The 19,497-nt window shown below is 44.3% G+C and overlaps 1 protein-coding gene across 1 annotated transcript in view; it reads right to left on the reverse strand.

Annotated features, from left to right (window-relative positions):
• ptch1 (patched 1) overlaps positions 1-19,497 on the reverse strand; it is a 51,801-nt gene that overhangs the window by 25,283 nt on the left and 7,021 nt on the right. The window contains exons 3-11 of the mRNA XM_084360617.1: positions 9,541-9,730; positions 8,727-8,796; positions 8,495-8,586; positions 6,610-6,808; positions 6,353-6,474; positions 3,478-3,625; positions 1,692-1,823; positions 1,328-1,483; positions 751-849 (exon numbers count right to left, since the gene is read on the reverse strand). Coding sequence (XP_084216743.1) covers positions 751-849; positions 1,328-1,483; positions 1,692-1,823; positions 3,478-3,625; positions 6,353-6,474; positions 6,610-6,808; positions 8,495-8,586; positions 8,727-8,796; positions 9,541-9,730 — 1,208 coding nt within the window. The remainder of the gene's footprint in view (positions 1-750; positions 850-1,327; positions 1,484-1,691; positions 1,824-3,477; positions 3,626-6,352; positions 6,475-6,609; positions 6,809-8,494; positions 8,587-8,726; positions 8,797-9,540; positions 9,731-19,497) is intronic.

Below are 19,497 nucleotides of genomic sequence, written 5' to 3' on the forward strand. Positions count from 1 at the left end.
TGTGTGTGTGTATCAGACAGGAGAGATCAGGTTCAGCTCTGTTTAGTTTTCATCTCAGCCACACAAAGGAAGCTGGGGGATGAGGGAGGCATAGAGACAAAGGCTTGAAGGGGAGGGAAGCAGGGGAAAACAAACACAAGCAAATACATGCCTGTGTTTTCCCCACTCTGGAGGTGAAAAGTTATCCTGCGCCACAGAAACGCACACACGCACACATATAGCCACATGAGGTTGCAGAAACATACACTTTATTTTTCCTTGTTGCTGTGTTTAATCCTATACGTGCCTCGATCTGTTTGCAGGGACATTTTTCTTGATATTGTGACAATGTACACGTCGGGCGGATGAGAATATACAAATGAATGTACTAAACTACATTATACACATATGACAAGTACTTCAAAACAACTCATAAAGCATATATTTAGTCCAAAGACGTAATATTTATTCAAGCGTGTGAAGCAGAAGGAAAGGTTTCTGAGGTTTGGTTGTTCTGTCAAATGAAACACTATATAATCAACAACTGACTCAAAATCTACAACAAAATCTTTGCGTTTTCAAAGGAGCATATTTAATATGGAGCATTGCTTAGATATGCGGGCCGAGTGTGTGGCACATGGCTTGTTTGATGCTACATCACAGGCAGAGACAGGCTTTCACACATTCCTCCGTGGAGGAGATAAGGCAGTGGAGGGGGTAGGCACAGGGGGAGCAGAGTGAGAACGGGTGAGTGTGGGATGTTGGCCTCACCTCGAACGGGATCCTCTTGTTCTGACCGGTCTCACTGAAGGCATGAGCGAGGAGGAAGACATCGTCCACTCCGACGCCCAGAGCCAAGAAGGGTAGCACCTGTTTCACACAGACAGACTTAATGAGCATCGGCCAGGGAAACTGTTTCAGTGGTGTTTAGTAGGGTATGGTAAATGTTGTATGTACTTCCCTCATAGTTTAGCTTTTGGCTCTGGGAAATTTTGACAATCGTTTTTCACATTTTAAATTTTATAGATGATCAAAAAATCATTAATATAAAGGCAGATTAATCAATATGAAAAATAATTGCGCTGAATGAAATGTGTTTGTAGCATTACAATCAAAATCTTGTAAGACTCATCACCCTTTTGCCAATTTCAGACTCTTTTATTGACATAACCTCTCTTATGATTATAAGTGCAAAACAAGATTTAATTGAAAGAAATGTTATTCTGCCCAACACACTGTCCAAATAAATGGGTCACTGGCTGATGTTTAGTGTCTTATTAGTTTGAATTAGTAGATCGCGACCTTAACTAACTGACAGACAAGGGCAGCTGTCGAGTGTGTGTGTTACCTGTGTGGTTGCCGCATTGAAGGAGATGCCCAGGAGAGAGCAGAGGCCCAGGCCAGCTGCCACAGACAATGTCACCAGCAGGACACCCGCCAGCCCTACAGCCCCCTGAGACTTGGCGCAGTCCCACCGCAGCATGGTCAGACACGCATAGGCCAGCTGGGTACAAAACAGCACACAAGTAATCCGTCTATTAATCAACCTGTCGTGTTCGGAAGTCATTAAACCTCCGCTTTTGACTGATAACTATATCTGATTTAGGCTTAAAGCTGTTCACAAAATGCACTTCATAAATATAAAGTAAAAAGTTTTTTAAAAGTTTCAACTTTGTGTGTTTTTTTTTCTTTTTCTCTGACTCCGTTCTCACCATCAGCAGGTATCCACTGGCCACACGGATGACACTGACGTCAGAGAAAGACTTGAGGATATCTTCCAGAGTGGTGGTAGTGAAAGACAAGACCTTCTGAGATGAATTTGCTGCAACACTCTGCAGCACCGCCTAAAGAGAGACATACAGGGAGAGGAAGAGGGGGGCGATCAGGCAGGTGACGGGCATGGAGGTCACGAACATCGGTTATTTTTTAAAAATCTGTTGACTTCAGTCTCTCTTTCAAACTCAGCACTGACTGAACGATGTTCGAGCGCTGCCTGACGGAGACGGATGGATAATTGTTAACAAGCCAGCAGCCATTACATCAACACACATCCTAACATCGAGCCTGACCAGCGAATATTAGCGTGTAACTCTGGGTGTTGTGTTTACATCACAGCTGCAGGGTTAACTGACGCATGTGTAAATGCTGATTATACACATTCATATTGAAAACAAAAGCCACATGTTAGTGGGTGTTGGTGGGGTTTTGTCTAATGTGAAAGGAGTATTTCTGACCCTTGCAAACCACCTGATTTCTAGCAGAATATGCAATTGAGCCTCCTTGTTATCACGTCTTCTCTTTACATGATCCTTCCTCATTAGTTGTACCTAGTCTGTTTTCTAGCCCATTTGATAAATAACATTTATTTAACATAACAGTGCATCTCGCCCAGCGAAAACCGATCACAGCCCTGAGTAACGAGCTCTGCCTCTGCAGCGGGAGGTATTTGGGAGAATCTGCAGATAGTACCATGACCCATCCTCTCCCTCTCTCACTATCTCGGGGCAGACAGATGGCTTCAACATTGAACTGCAGTTACAGCTCAGTTGGGAGCAATGCTGGCTGACACACATTAGGAAACACGCACTAGATCACACACACACTCGCACCCACGTGTGAACTCGCACATGTGTCCGGCACATACCGACATGCATGCACATACTCTTCTCGCAGACACGCCTAATCGTGCAGAACACACACGCGCACATGCACGCGCACACATGCACAAACACACACGCAGTTAACACTATTTGGCATCTTTTATGTTTTCCATTGATAAAAACACTGCATTTGGATGGAGAAAAAAAACATCACACCTCTTTTCTATCAGTGATCCCCGGGCCTCAAGATGAATGGTGCACACACACGCACTTGTATACACACACACACACACACACACACACACACACACACACACACACACACACACACACAAATACACACATATACACACACACACACACACACAAGGTCACACCATGTCGAACAGAGGTTGGGGCCCCCAAAACAAAGACCAGATGATGTCACACATGAGCCACCAATGGGGCCACAGCTGGGAAAGCGATTGTGTGTGAACTTTTGAGTGTGTGTTTGTGTGAGTGTTTGTACATGAGCTAAAGAAAGAGAGAGAGGGAGAGAGAGAGCAAGAGAGAAAAGGAGAGAGAGAGAGAGATATCCAGCACTCCCTTAATGTATTCCAGACATGCTCACCCCGTTTCTCGATTGCTCCTCTCTGCTGAGCAGTGAGAGGAGAGCTTTAGCCCTTTACCACACACCAACAGTGGTTCTAGTATCTATCAGGGGCCCCGGCTTTTGGATGGGGCCTTTCCATGTTCACCTGTCTCCGGCCGGTGATTTACAATGTGGTTGCAGAGGATTTAGAGTAGATTTCTTTTCGCTTTTCTCTTTCCTCGCCCTCTTTTCTGGATCTCTCTCTCTCTCTCTCTCTCTCTCTCCCTGTGTCTCTCTTTCTCGTTTCTCGAGTGTTTTGGCCCTCACCTCAGCGTATCTCCTCTGCCAGGCTTCCAGTATAGCTGCAGCCTTTTCTTCATTCCAGTTGATCTGAGAAACCTCGTGGTAGGCCCGAAAGTGCTCGAACATCTGCTTGGGAGTCATCAGCTGGAACATGGTCTGTAAGGCCTGGGCACTGGAAAGGAGGGAAGGGGGGAGTGTGGCAGGGTGAGAGGGAGGGAAAAGGGGAGGAAAGGATGAAAGAGGGAGAAGAAGGATGAAAGGAGTGATGTGTCATGTTTACACAAGGAGATCAACAAGGCGATGAGCTAGTTTTCTCTAAAATGAGCAGATGACATCGAGGAATCTTATATTTTAAAATGTGTAAGACAAACTATGAGTGTTTTTCTTTCATTGCCACCACCGACGAGCATTAAACGCTTTGGTTATTAGAACTACATCAGGAGAAGCAGAAAAGTTGGAATAATCTCTTAAACTCATCAGCCCAAAATTCCCCTAATTTCTAAACCAGAACAGAGAGGCTGCTAATTTAACCACTAAACAGAGAGTGAAAAGAAATACATCCAAACCGCAGCGCCTGGAGCGTATTGGATGACAGACATCATAAACAACGGTGTGTTCGGCACACCTGCTGCATCGGAATAATATTGTTCCATCTGATCTGAGTATCGAGCCAAGAACACAGATGCCCACAGCCATGAGACTTGCCTCATTCATCACACGACACAAACATCCACTTGTTCAGCCGCCTACAGTTTTGATACCGGGGTTACAAATAACCATTGTTTTCACTTCAATTCATCTGTTGATTATTTCCTGATTAACTGATGAATCGTTTAGTCTATACAATGAAAGAAAATAATGAAAAATGTCCATAATAATCTCCCAGAGCAACATGTTTTTAAAAATGCTTAGAAAAAACATATTCACAGAGCTATCACACATTAAGAGCAGCGGACTCACACCATTAATCTAGGATCAAAGTAGCCCGTGGTAATGGACAGGGTTGCTACTGGCCAGATTCAGGGGTAACTCCTTTCACTTTTACAGCAGTTGGGAAACAACACAGGGATAGAGTCTTAGCTTTTATTAAAGCTGACGCATTTATTAACTAACACACTGTGACCATTGCTGTACATCACTGGTTACCATTTTTTTCCTCTGCCCTGCCCATGACCACACACCTGCTACAAACAGCACGCCCGTGTGATTGTTTAATGAAACAAGGAAACAACTTTTGCTGGAGAAAAGGCGACAGGCAGAAAGACAGAAGACAGCTGAGAAAAGACTCAGACCAATCAGTGATCTGCATTGTTTTAACTCCAGGTTTTAGTATCAGATCTGTGTGCTTGCAGGGCTCCAGGGTGCGACTATTCTGGTCGCACAAGCCCCAAAAATCGCCAACTTTTCTCATCTCATCCTTCTCTCTGTCCTTCAGGTTGGTACCTCTCAGGTGCCTTACTGCATCACTGCTAATATTCCTTGCAATCACAAAATATGGCAACGGAAGGCATCCAAAGAAATATGCAGAGCTGGAAAACGTTGTTTTTCATTTGTATTTGCTCCTTACGGACGGCTGCGGTGCTTTCTCTTGTTCTTATTCCAAACCAAACAAAAAAGTTAGATGGCGCAAAAAATTATATTTCAGAAAATGTATAGACTGTTTGTCTCTATGGTTTGATAGTGGAAGGAAGGAAGTACCTGATCCCATAAAATAACGGACATCTGCTCCCAATCTATAAAATTCCTGATCATGTTCTGACAGATTTTGTGTGCTGAAGAATGCAAAGACAGTCCTGGTGCAAACATGATGAAGGCGGTAAAGAAATACAACCGATCAGTCATTAAGAAATAACTTTGGAGTAGTTCGCAGCTTAAGAAACACTAGTCGACTCAGCCTGTGTGATTTCGGATCGTCAAATTTTACGAAGCGAAGGACCAGACATTAGCTAGCCGTTCTCTTTATGAATGTGATGCCTGTAATGCGGTGATAATGACGGTAATGGTGGCAGTTAGCAAACAAGATGTAGAAACTGAGTGCCAGCAGTAACAGCCCGATGGATAGAGCAACCAAACCGCATACACACACGTACACACACACAAACAGGCAGGCAGGCACGCACAGACACCCTAATGACCCAACTTTGCCAGGAAAAAACACGACCGCAAAACAAACAACGCACCCCACTGTACTCTGTGACCCGTATGTGTGTGAATGCGTGTGTGTGGGGTTTGCCTTTGTATGTATCACATGCATGCGCGTGCACCATCCAAACTGTAATTTCACATTAAAATAAGTGGCCCGTGAGCAAAGTGTTGGATAATTTGTGCAGCTTCTCATTGCTTAATAAAAATGTTCATGTTTTAAATTCCTGTGTATATTTCATGTTTTATATTTACATAGAGATATATAATATTTTTATGTGTCTCATATAGTAATTGACTGAATGCTGTGTGTTCTATTATGGAAGGGAAACAGCTTATTCACACATAAAACAGTGTATTATATATCCATAGGTATACAACATAATCTATAAGCTTTGTCCTGGTATTTGAGCTGGAATTAAGTCCATGTACCCCAAATCACTGTATATTTTGACAAACTAGCCAAGCAATAGATCACTCTGTGCACGTGTGTGTGTGTGTGTGTGTGTGTGTGTGTATGAGTAGGTAGTGTCCAAGCAGAGCAGCCAGAGCTGAGCAGGAACAGCTGGAGCTCTAAGATTTCACTGGAATCTGCTAATGACTGCAAGATTTACAGCACACAGCGTGCACGCACGCATGCATGCGCCGCTTTGGAGAGCATAAAAGAACAAAAAACACACACTCTTTCCAGAATAAGCCCTGCAGTGATCACAGCAGTGTTTATGAGGGTGTGTATGTGTAAGTGTGGGTATGTTACCTGAGCAGGGGTCCGCTGCCGTTCTTGGTGGTCCCTCCTACGATCAGTTCCTCCTGCCAGTGCATGTACTTCCTGGACAGACCATGGCAGCCGCCACTCAGGGCCCGCGCCACGTCAAATGGCTGGTGCAATAAAAGCAACAGGCGAGAAAATAACTGTCAGCAGCTCGCCTCAAACTAAAGGCTTGATGTTTTACCAAAACGTATTAATGTTGCATGCGTACACAGATTTTCACACCCAAAAACTCGAGCCTCTACCTTAGTTGAGTTCTTGTTGGGCGCAGTGAGGGGACAGTCGGGGTCAGCGGGGTTCAGGCACGGTCTGTCCATGTAGCCGTGTCCGACGTCTGCCTTCTCCAACATGTCCTCAAAGCTTTCCACGGGGAAGTTTGCCTTTCGTAAGTCCTCGAGGAACTCCTTCGGGTCAAAGTTGGTCCACTGGAGAGGGGCTTTACCTCTGTGAAGTTAAAATTAAACAAGGGGTACTGTTAAACTGTGACTTTAATCATGCTTTGAGGTGCTGTGTTTTTGTTTATGGGCACTTTTCAAGTGTATTTTAAGTAAAAGTCTATTTATACTTTTATCACATATAAAAGCCATCCTTCTTATTGGTAATAACAGGATTATTGGTAATAACAGGATTGTAAAAAAGGCGATATCTCTGGCTCTGGCGAATCGATTTGATCATGTGTTTATAAACTGTCCATAATGAGTCCAACAGTGTTACAGGGGTGCAATATTAGACTAGTGGACTGCTTTCCAAACCAGATGCTGTCATTACCCACAATGCAACACTGAATGAAAATTTATCAGATTACATGCAGCTTCCTCTGGAGCCACAAAGGCTTTATACTACTTTTCACTAAAGACTAAAGACACTACATGCAAAAACGTTTACATCAAATCTGATGATGCGTTTCCATTCACAGGCGAGCTCAGTTTCTTGGCTGATAAGATTCCAAAAAACGTTGTTCTGGTTTAACTGCCTCAACGTATTTCAGGTGTTATTTAATTTTTGAAGCCTTGTCCTCAAGACGCCTGTTTTATCAGACACTCCAGTTGTTAACAGAACTGCAAAGTGTTGAAAGATAAGTTACACATGTCAGAAGTTTGGGTGTGATTGCCTCCCAAATCTTTACCTCACCAAACGGTCACATTTTTGAGAGCACAAAATGATCTCTTCTTTCTTGCTAGGTGACAGAACACAATAAATGGAGACCAATTCCCATCATGCAACGGCACAGTTCTGAATTCCTGCTCCGAACCGGTCCTTGTCTCTCTTTGCCTCACACATTCCAGTCTCTCTTTCTCTGAATCTCTCTCTCTCTCTCTGTCATTCAGACTACATTGTATGTGCTTAACCAGGCTTGGGTTATTATTCCCAGCCTCCCAACCAGAACATAGTAAAAACCTTATTTACCATCTGAGACCAACGGGCAACACACACACGCACGCACACGCGCACACACACACATTCACATACTCTGATGACACAGGCTCAAGCTGATGCACTTTCACACGTCGACGAAACACATGTATGCACTGATGGCAATGGCACACACTATGTGCATGCACACACACTTGCAGAGGTAAAGGTCTGCTGAGTATTACTGTAGCAGCAGGCCATTAGCAACAGAAGGGCCAGACAATGGTGTGAGGCCCAGGGCTGGAGAGAAACTATCGCCAGCGATACGCATGCCAGCAACCACTACAATAGAGCCTTCAGAGGGGACGAGTTCAGGACACACACACACACACACACTCACTAACACGCACACACACACACTCTTGTTCCTCTGTGGTGTGTCTTTGGATGGGTTGAGCGTGTTCGGGCAGCCTCTACGAAAGGGGCAAAAACAAGATCCAGAGATCCAGAGATCCAGATCTCCTCCTTTTCCTCAACATCTCTCTCTTGAGAACAATCTGAAAATCCTGTTAACATATACACTAATTCCATAACATCACTTTAATCAAGAAGGAAAGCCCTGTGTGTGCCCAATTAGGATTTTTTTAAACTGCATTTGATCATATGTTCGAGAGAGAACAGTCAAACTGATGATATGGTGTTTTGGCGTGTTGCAATTGTGCTGACACGTCATAAAAAACAGATTGTGTCCAGTAGAAAGGAGTTTCGTATGCTTACGGGAGATAGACCATTCCAGACTGGAGCTTGGCTCCCTCCCAGAAACAGTCCAAAGGGGTGATGATGAGGCAGGGATGTAGCTCTTCTATGATCTAATTGGACAAACAACATGACCACACACAGCAGGGTTGACACACATTGACAACAGCAAGTATATACAGAAAAAAAGGAAACTGATTTGTTTGGTAAGGCTTCAATGTGATCCAGAGAGTGAAAACCATTAGCATCTTACCTGATTCATAACATGAGTTTCTGTGACTAGTTCTCCTGATTTGTAGCATAAGTCTTCTAATTTCCATTGTCTGAAAAGGAGAACAAAAGAGTTTCTGTTCAGTTGACTGACTGATTACATGTGACAATATACCTTTCATCGTTATGAGGTGCTGCTTGCAAAAACAAAGCTGAATACATGATATACAGGTATGCTAGAGTTTCAAGTTACAAGGACTCACGTAGCCTTTATCATCACATCTAAGTTGTTACCACAGATGCGATAAACTGCAAAAAAAATTCCTTTATACCCACAGCAATCAATGTATATTGTCAATTTGTTTACTTTATCAACTATGATTGTATGTTTTGTCAATCTCTGGTCTTCTCTGCCCCACATCTGGTGTGATATGCCAGGAGGCAACAAACAAACAAACGATTGTGTACATGAGTTAGATGAAACACAAGATTATATTGAGGATCATATTCAAATTTATTCCTTACCTTTACACTTTAAACAGTTAAAATGAAGCATTTTCCTAACTTTCAGGACTTAGTACAAACCCTGAATCAGACATATAGGGCAATGCAATACAACAATGCCAGAAACAACTAACTCAAAACTTACAAGAGTTGACTCTGTGGAAAAATTGACACAAGATTCACATATTTACTGCAGGGCTTCTGTTGTTTGTTTGTTTGTAGTTCAACTGCCCTGTGACACAATGTTGTTTTAGAGGAACAAATTGACTCTAATTGTCCAGAAGTGGAAAATATGATGCTTAAATACAGACAGGCAAGGCCGGGACACATTTAGACATGAACTATTTAGTTACCTGTTATAAAGGTAAACATGAACTCTGCTGGCTCGGATAGCTGACTCCAGGTGCTGCAGGAGAGCCTCCACCGTTAGAACATTGGCTCCCTCCTCCCGCGGCGTCTGGATCATCAGCTGAGGGTTAAACATGGCCTCCTCGCCTATCTTCTGTCGCGTGTACTTCAGTTCCTGGTTCACACGCCCACCAACTGCGGAAAGAAGAGCGAACATGTTGCATAACCACACCCTCTGTCCATATATCCAAACACACTGCATTTGTATTAGATCAATTTGATTATTTAGGGCTCATTGTTGTCACTTTTAACATGTTTTCACCCCAAAACATGCAGTTTTTTTCAGGTGTAACCAGATTTTAACTTAAGTTTCATGACCACATACATACAAAAGTTGTGTTTCTGCTGCAAGAAGCCACTAACTGACACATTTTGTAGTGAATAAATTCCTCATTCAACAGTTAGGAAAAACTTTACTGACAGATGAGAGAAAAATGGAGAGAAAATGCCCCAAAGTACATCTAAGGATCAAAGTAGAACCAACTACATGGCTGGCCTTGAATATGTGCTTTAAAAACTAAACTTACTTTAGTAAATACATGTAAAACTTTCAATATAAAGAATATATCACAGGTACAAATATCTTTCCAATACAGAAGGTGAGACAGCCTGAACACAGCTGCACCACTCAAACACACAAGCAGCACCATGCGCTGAAACATCTGTGGCTCAAGAAGTGATCCTCTGTGCAAAGCAAACCCAGAGTCATCCCAGCCTGGCCACCACACTATCAGACTTGTATCTTGAACAAAAGCACTTTGCTAACAGTGAGCTTGTACCACTACAACGCCAAACACCCGACCTCCTTTGAATCCACAGCAGTAACGTCACCTCAACAAATCCACCTCTCGCTAAAACAAGCTCAACGTTTCTACTCAAATTTGCTAACAAGTCAGCAGCGCCAGACCACATTGACTGCATATGTGCGCGACAGTATGTGTGTGTGTGTTTGATAAAGAGAGGGAGGCTCTCTTCCAGGCTTTGCTCCCAGTATCGTGGTGGGACTAAGCCCTGTGCGTGCGCTCTGAGCTTCTCAGCTAGCCCGAGCTACAAAAGCAGCCTTTCAGGCCCTTTAGCTGCCCTGCTCCACCCCAGTACAGCCAAGGCAAGTCTGGCAAAGTCTCTCTCACAAACACACACGAACAAATGCAGGCAATTGCAGTCATGCAAGCATGGACAAAGTCTCAAATTTTCAGTTCAAACACAAGATGAAACGAATGAATAACAACAATTAAAAGCCCAATAAAAGTTGTGTGTGTGTGCGCCTGCAAGTGCATCCCTCAGTTCAGTGTATCTTTGTCTGATTTACAAGCAGAGCCCTTCAATCATCGGTGACTGAAAGCTCAGTGAAAGCCTGTGCAATTTATAGTCATCGTCTTTCCCTTGCTCACACACCATTCACACACACAACATGGAAAATGCCCAGTGAGAGAGCAGACTGTGTGAAAAATCTGTAACATTTTATTATGCCTTAATCCAATTTAACAATTCCGCTCGATTCGTGCAACAGCAGGCATAGATTGAATATTTTCAGCCCATTGTAATGGCATTAAAGTTGAACATAAGCATGCCTGTTCTGCTGAGCTGGACCACCCAGTCAGACCAATGGAACAGGGAGGGAGGGGGCCATGTCTTGGGGCATTAGGAAAACACACTTGATTTCTTTTTTTCTGGACCCAAACAGCATTCCCATCTGATCCTGTCTGAAGGCATGTTTATAATACTCATCATTAATAGCAGGCCCCGGCTAACCGGAGCGACATGCTTTCCACTGCTAGGCCAGCTACACGGCTACGTTACACCAGCCCTGCCTGCAAAAGAGCACGCATGGAACTGATTTAGAGCCTACACACACTGACAGTGCACTAACAAGTCAACTTGTCTGGTACACTCAACGCTCAGAGGCAAAGCTAGCCCCGGGGCTTGGCTAAAGCGCCAAGAGGAAAAATGGGAACATGAGCGTGGGGCAATGGACGCATCGATTCACAGTTTCAACGTGTGCGAGGAGATGAGGGAAGATTGATTGAAAAAAAGACCGGAGGGACGAGCGTAGAAAGGGCTCACTGTCTGTTTTGAACACATTCCACGTTGTGGACTGCCACCCAAAGACCTTGAGTTTACAGCGAGCAGCGAGGAATGGGACAAGTCGAAGGAATGTACTCTCTCTCTACAGGAAACAGCACATCACGGCCTCGGGCTTAGAGAATTCCACACTTCACGAGGTTACAGCGTTTTGGGGTCAACACTCGCGCAGCCTCGGGGTGAAATTAACACCCCAGCTGGACCAAGAAAATGTGTGCGATTGTGTGTGAGCGCACTGGTGTACGTGCGAGCATGTGCGTGTGAGTGTGTGTGTACACACAGCTGTGTTTCTTCAATGACACATATTCCCATATTCCTTCCCCTAAGAAAACTGGTTGACCCCGGCATGTGTTGATATCTTGAAGGTGTCCCGCTCCAGGCTCAGCTGCTGTGACCTAAAAGAAAGTGTCACTGACTTTTAAATGCTTCCCATACCAGCTCCGTTTTGTCACTCACTTTCTCTCTCCTCCTCACTCGACCCCTCACTTTCTTCCATTTCAACAAATTTATAGTGATTTTTAATTATCTTTTAGTTATTTATATACACGATGCCCACCTGATGTCACCACAGCCCAAATAAGGCCTCAAAACGGCTGAATTGCTCTGACCCACAGACAAAAATGCCAAAATATTAAACTTACAGTATGCTGACCCACAGGAAGTATGATGTTGGTATAAGTCTGCCACTAGCCGTCTATTTCAGGCGCTATCTGCGTGTTACCATTCAAAGTGCCTGTCCCTTCATGACACAACAACCTCCGATCTATCAACGTACACGCTGAAAATGCACGGTTATTCAAAAGCACCATCGCTGCATCCTGGGTGTAGCGCCGTGGTTTTCCCCCTATGGCAATAAGAAATGCGTTCCTTTCTCCAGCACTGGCAAAACAAAGTGTGGAGAGTGTGGTCTGGCTATATGAGGGTAAACTTACAGTGACATTAAACTGATAAAAACAAAAAAATTCCCAACATGTGCAACTTGTGATGGGCATTTATCAGTCTGACATTTCACAGAGCGCACGATTGATAAATGAATCAAGAAATTAATCTTCAGGTTAATCAGTGCAGCCATGAATCAATCATGTCAGCACTGCCCTCTACCAGCCATCTCTTCACTCACACACCTGTGAGGAGTGGGGTCGCGTGTACGACCACCTGTGTATGTGTGTTATATCTGTATATATTCGTAAGCATCTACTGGTACACACACTATAAAACTAAGCACTTCTCAAAAACAGACCTACACAGAACTGAAGAAGGAGAAGAGAAGAAGACTATATGTGTCACTGTATTGGAGCGCTCAGTGCGGGTATTCAGTGTGTTGCATAACATTAACCCCTGGTCCCCCCTATTCTCAAAGTAGGGGAACGGGGGGCGGTGGGGACGAAAGGAGAGAAAGTAGGTTTCTAAGGAACTGACATCACCCCCTCCCTCCTTTCAGTCCAGAACTCCCCCTCCTCTTTATACTCTCATTTTCTCTCTCTTTGCTCTATTCAGCTCTACGCTGTGATTGGCCAGATCATGATGGCAATCAGCCCGGCCCCTCTGTCAAAGCCAGCCCACCCCCCCTTTCCCCTCGCCAACTTTCTCCCTTTTCCATGCAACACACACAACAGCATGGCCCCACCCCCTGCACATCTCTCACGCCTGACAACGGAAGCATCCCGCACTTTCAAGGAAAACACACACCGCCGGCGGCAAACGACTCCTACAACTCTCCAGTGTGATGTTGGTATTAAAAACACACACATGCACACTTTGCTCACACTGTACTGTACAGAAACAACATAGTAGTGCATCTCTACTTGAACACATTCACATATATAATTGATCAATCATAAAAAAAATAATGCTTCCGTCCTTCCAGTCAAAAGCCCCCTGTCACTTTCACCACCATTAAAAGAGATCTGATACTGTGCAGGACCTCATGCATGCATATGTGAATATACTGTATGTACGTGCATGTGGCTAAACACATCTTTGTGTGTGTGCTTGTGTGTGTGCAGAGAGAGGATTAGCTGGATTAAGCCCCCTCTCAGCAGGGACCCCCTGTGGTGAGGAGGAAGCCCCCCAAAACCAGGTCATCTCTCTACCACCAAGTCTACAGCAACCTCCCATACCCTGAGGCCTCTATGCTGCCAGAGAGATGAGGAGGATGAGGCACAACAGCGACATGAGGATACAGTCTGGAAGAGCATTCAGAAACTACAAAAAGCCACTTCAAGGAAGCGACTCAAGCCGTTACATAAAAACAGAGATGCACCAATGCACTTTATTTCAGTTCCGATCAAATTTTGATATTCCGATACCTCACTAGAAGACCGAACATGGAGGGTGACACCTGTTGCATGAGATGTCCCGTGTAACAAAAAGGCTAATGTGAAAATAATCAATGCATATTTTCATGTGACTGTTTTCAGATAAGACAAATGTTGAGAGAGAAGAGAGCGATCATTTCAGTGTACAAAACAACCTGAAACTACAGGCTTCTTATGGAAAATCGGACACAGCTGCTCCTGCAAAGGCTGATTTTAAAGTTACTTATGAGCTTTAGCAATGAAAGTCAAGATGCATTTCCTTTGTTATAAATAAGGGCTGACTGATTAGGGGTCTGGCCGATTACCAACCTTTTTCCGATTATCGGAGTCAGTGTTTTTTGTGCCAGATTTAAATAGAAAACAAAAAGAAAATAAGACTTTCATTGTTACTGCAAATGTGTATTTGTATGTAACCAAATATGAGTTATCACCTTAATTACTAATAATCAGTATCAGCCCTGATAAAACCGTTGTTCAATCGGTCAAATCTTGGTCCTCATAAGTGGTCAGTTTTCCTCAACCTCACTTAAGCAAATACAGTATATTCATATAGCAAATCAGATATCCAGGTGACTTTGGAAGTTAAAGAGGAATGCACAGAAGATAAACTAATGATGCATTTGCGTTATTACAAATCCAAGTGGCATCCTTTTCTCAAACGCCTCTCATTCGGCCTTATTTGTTCCCTGCTACTGCTCACTCTGTTCCGGTAAAGTTTCCCACACTAAAGTCCCCTCCTCGTGTCACCACCACCTCCTTCCTGGTCATCTCCTACTCAGCTGCTGTTGCCAATCACCTGACAAGAGCTTTGATCACTTAGAAGAACCCACCTGTTGCCTTCCTGCACCATTCATCTGCTTCTACCTTCTACCATCTGCTGTCACTTTCTGTCTGTCCCTAACTCCATCTTGGATTTTCCTGCCAAATAAACTCTTGTCACTTCATAATACTGCTGCTACATCTTGACTGTCCCACTCGAGATCTGGAAAAATGTCAACAATTGATGAGATGCATCTGTCAGTTCGAATTATGAACAGTTAACAATTGATCAAAAAACAAAATGTAATGTACCACAGCTTTTGAAAGAAACATCAGCTTGAATTGTTTACAGAATTTGTCTTATGACTTGGACGTCTTTCATGTTTTCTGGTATCAGGATAATATCCCTTTTATCGTCTGCTGGATTGCATTAGTTGAAGAGCAAAAGCGTGACTTTAGCATTTTTAAAATTTGATTGCCCAAGTCCAACTTTAGCATTTTCCACTTTCACTAATGAATCAGGGCTCCAGACAAACTTTTCACATAGACATCACTGGTGCGCCTAACTTTTTCATTTGGGTGCACCAGCACATAATTTAGTTGCACCCAATAATACATTTTAATTTCTGGATGCATGTGTGACCAAAATAGTCACATCCCAGAGCTATGTGAATGCAGTTTTGTTGAAATCTATGAAGAAAGGTGACAGATTTGAATGAATCTCAATGCATTTGCTGTCTATAAGCTTCTTACATTAGTTATACTATTGCATTTTCTTGCTTATCCTCTCTACTTACACATTTTATCATCTGGACCATCAATAGGGACATGTTAACAGAGCTCAAGAGTCAATTTAATCTATTGTTTTTGTTGGAAGCTTTTATCTGTTTATGTTTTCTTTATTTGGGATATTCTAATATTTGTTTAACATTCAAATTCCCATGTGGGAATATTCTTAAGAATTAAAAGTCCATTTCTCTTTGAAAGGGTCAATATTATCATTCATCACAATTATTTTTTGATAAAATATCGTCCAACAAAAGCAGTTACTGTGAAGGGCCTAGTACTCCCTCATCAACATGAGTCCACTATTTTTAACTGAGTTTATAGGCAGTCTTGCATTCACGCTCTCTCTGTTGTAGCAGCAGTGGCAAGAGTACTCGAAGTACGCATTTCATTGGTTGTGGTAGCGCCATACACAGCAGTATGCAAAGCAGTAATAGTAGTTTTGAATGTGGGCTCTGCAATGCAGGTGTGCACACAGCCACAAATATGTGATGAAAGGCCTCACTGAGAGCTGAGACCCTGTCTGACCCACGGCGAGCCCCCCTCGCTCTCCCCCTTGCTCTCTCTCTCTTTCCCTCTCCCCTTTTCAGCTTTCAAAGAGGAGGGCTGGGGGCTGCCACACAGAGGAAGGGTACACCAAGCAAGGTAGAGAGTGTGTGACTCCCTGAGAGAATAGGGAAGAAGTGAGAGGGTGACAGAAAGGAGAGGGAAAGATAAGAAACAGAGAGCGGAGGTGCTCTGACGTGCAGCTGGAGCAGAGTGTCTCCTCATGCAGTGAGACGCCCCCGAGATCCCCGACCCCTGACACAAATGTGACACCCCAGCTGCCAACCCCTGCCCCCCCCTCCTCTCCGAACCCCCACCCATACCACCAACCCTCACCCCCCAGCTCCAGCATTACCATATGTATGGCTCCCCTCGCCCCTGATTATGCTAATCACCTGTCCGGCCCCTGCAGCCCCTAAAATGGGTGTATTTAGCAGTCGGCTGGCTCCCAATGCAGCTTCCCCTGGGCCCGAGGTGTACATTCACACACTCCTCAATGGGCAGATTCTTCCACGTTGCTGCCTTCATTCAGGTCCCACTTTCCCCTCCCAACCCCCCACCTCCACCCCCCAAAAAAAAAAAATCCTATTCAATGCCAATGGATTCTCAGAGCAGTGGAAAGAGTAGTAGGGGCAGAAAATGCTGACAGAAAGTCTGTTGGTAGCATGTGCATGCATGTGTGCAGTGGTTGTGGTTCAATTAAAAATACTCAAGGAAAGGACGTATTAATGGTGCATGAGACCGAGAGAGATGTGTGAGATTTGATGCTGCTGCCACTGTGACGTAAAAACATACGAAACATTCAAAAATTCTTAGAAAAAAACAAAAACCCTGCATCAGCTCATCAATTAGCTACAGTTCCGTCGGAAAGAAAAAAATCTCATCCTATCTCTCCTGTCGGTGCCTGTCCAATGTAAGCCAGGTGAGCCATCTCCCCCTGCTGCATTTTACTGCCCTGTGATTGGCCCACAGCCCAGCCATAACAGACCGTGACATGAGCTTGAACAGCCAATCTCAACCAGCCATCTCTCTGTCATTTCCTGGAAAGATGGCCCGTGATTCCAGGTATCCCAAAATCACACATTCCGAAGTGTGGAATAGAAGACAGAGAGAGAGTGAGTGAATGGAGGAAAGATGAAAAAAAAAAAAATGTTTTCCAGTTCATTCTTGCTTTTAATTTCCTATGGCTACCTTTGCACTTATAATTTTATGGTCACTGGGACTAGGTATCATTTGAAATTGATGGTGCCGGCATCAAGACAGTACACTGATACCTTAGTTTGAGGATTATGACAATAGCCTACATTTTTCGGTGCATCAGTTGCTTGTACAATCTGATTAACGCAATTCAAATATTCTCAGCAATTAAAAGTGGAAACAGTCTTGAGCCGTCTCAAGTCCCGGTGGTAAGGGGAAACACATATCAACGAGGGAACAACCTCTGAAACAACACCAGCGCTCTCCATCAAATGAATGCCCGTCCGTTCACTCTTGTTCTACCTCAGTTTCTATCACTCTCCCTCTTTGCCTTCTTTGCCTCCTCCATTAGCAGGGTTCTTCATCTTTTGCAGCGTAAAGTTTCCACGGTTCTTCCAGTTGTTCGACCGTTGCCTGGGGACAGCAACTGGGCAAAACAATGCCTCTTCCTGTTTTGGTTGTGTAAAGGCAGAACTCAAATTTCAGGTAGAAAGTTAGAGTTCTACCAACTCCTTGGGGAATCATCTGGTTGTTTAGACACTAAATGCTCCACTTTGTTAATCAGCTAGTCGCTAACTTTGTCTGCTGGCTGTTGTCGGGGAGGCAGTGAACGGCTGGTTTTATCCAAGCTCGTTCGCCTAAGGAGCAGCATGGCGTGCGTGGCTGAAAACTGCACTGATGAGAGCGGTGACAGCAAACTAAAACAGCAAAATTGCGGGTCAGAAAACCAAAACAATGAGCTGAAAGATGCTGCAGCGGGGTAATTATTCTCTGTGGGTTTGTCACTTTCTAGCTACCACTTTCATAGTACACAATTTGAGCCATTACCAAAATAAAATCATTAATAAAAGCAGCTTTAAATTAAAAATACTGACAAGCAAACAAGCCTTAGAATCTGAGACAGTGCTACTGACAAGCTAGAAAAATGTATCAGGAAACTGGGTTCACCCTCCAAAATCTGGACTGGAAAAGGCGATATTTTAGGCGGTACGCCTGATGACGACCCAGTGGGGTTGAAACAATGCTTTTTTCCATCCAATAAAGTTTGAATCCAGTGTGCAGATGCTCATCTCTTTTTCTACACAGAGTTTGCTGTCCTGCACGTGGCCTAAACTCAAAAATGTTTCGACATCCAACAGAAAAGAACAGCGAGACAATGACAGAAAGGAGCGACACCCGTCGGGGCCCGCTGCACATCACAACACAACAACCTGTTGTGTCAGAAACAAGCGTTCCTGTTACCTCAGTCAGACTCGCAGGGCGGTCTGAGACTAGTCCTCTCTGACGCATACTGACTCAATCTGGGGGCTCCGAACACTCTCAATCATCCGAGAGAGGAAATGTTTTATATCTCTCTATCTTTATGCCTTGCGTGTGCATGTGTGGTACTTGTGTAATTGCCGTTGCTGCCAGATTTCTATGACGTTGCGCTGCAGGAATTGCAATGAACTATACCTCTACGTACATTACCCATGTGTGCCAGAGGGGCTGAAAAATTCCAACGACACACACAATTTGAGATGTTTATAGTATGTTTGCATGAAAAATTCTCGGCGCTGCAGTCTGAAAAGCATCACTCCACACCACAATCTCTCTCCTGGTGTACGGTAGGCACCGCAGCCAAAACACAAACACACTACAGCTACTATGCTCCTGCTTCTTTCCTCGCTCCGTTAACCCCCCCAACACACACACACACACACACACACACACACACACACACACGCACACACTCTCCCCTCTGCTGTTTTGTACTTTCTCCACCCCTCTGGCAGTCAGTGCTGTGAGGGAGGGAAGAGAGGAAAGGGGAAGAGGGGAGGGAGGGATAGGAGGGGAGGGAAGGGAAGGAGGGAGGCCAGACCACCCTGCTCTCATGGCAGGGCTGAGTGTTTACATTGCCGTGGCTCACTCTGTAATACATCTGGCATTCTGAGGCCACTCTCTCCAGCCAGGGACGGGGGAGTGGTGGAGGAGGAGGTAGGGGTGGGGTGGGGGGCTCGGGTAAAGAGAGAGACCTTTCTGGCAGAGAGGAAAAGAGAGGGATAGAAGAGAGGGAGAGAGAGAGAGAGAAGGAGGTAGAAGGGGGAGGGTAATTCTCTCCACAGTCTCCTGTGGTCGGTCATTCGCAGGGCTCTGGTTTTTGAATAAGAGCGCCTGAAAGAATGCAAAATGTAAACAGAGAGCTTGGAGGCATCTCAGGATGTCGTTTGTGAA

The sequence above is a fragment of the Pagrus pagrus genome, assembly GCF_965226575.1.
Source record: "Pagrus pagrus genome assembly, chromosome: 8".
Classification (NCBI taxonomy): domain Eukaryota; kingdom Metazoa; phylum Chordata; class Actinopteri; order Spariformes; family Sparidae; genus Pagrus; species Pagrus pagrus.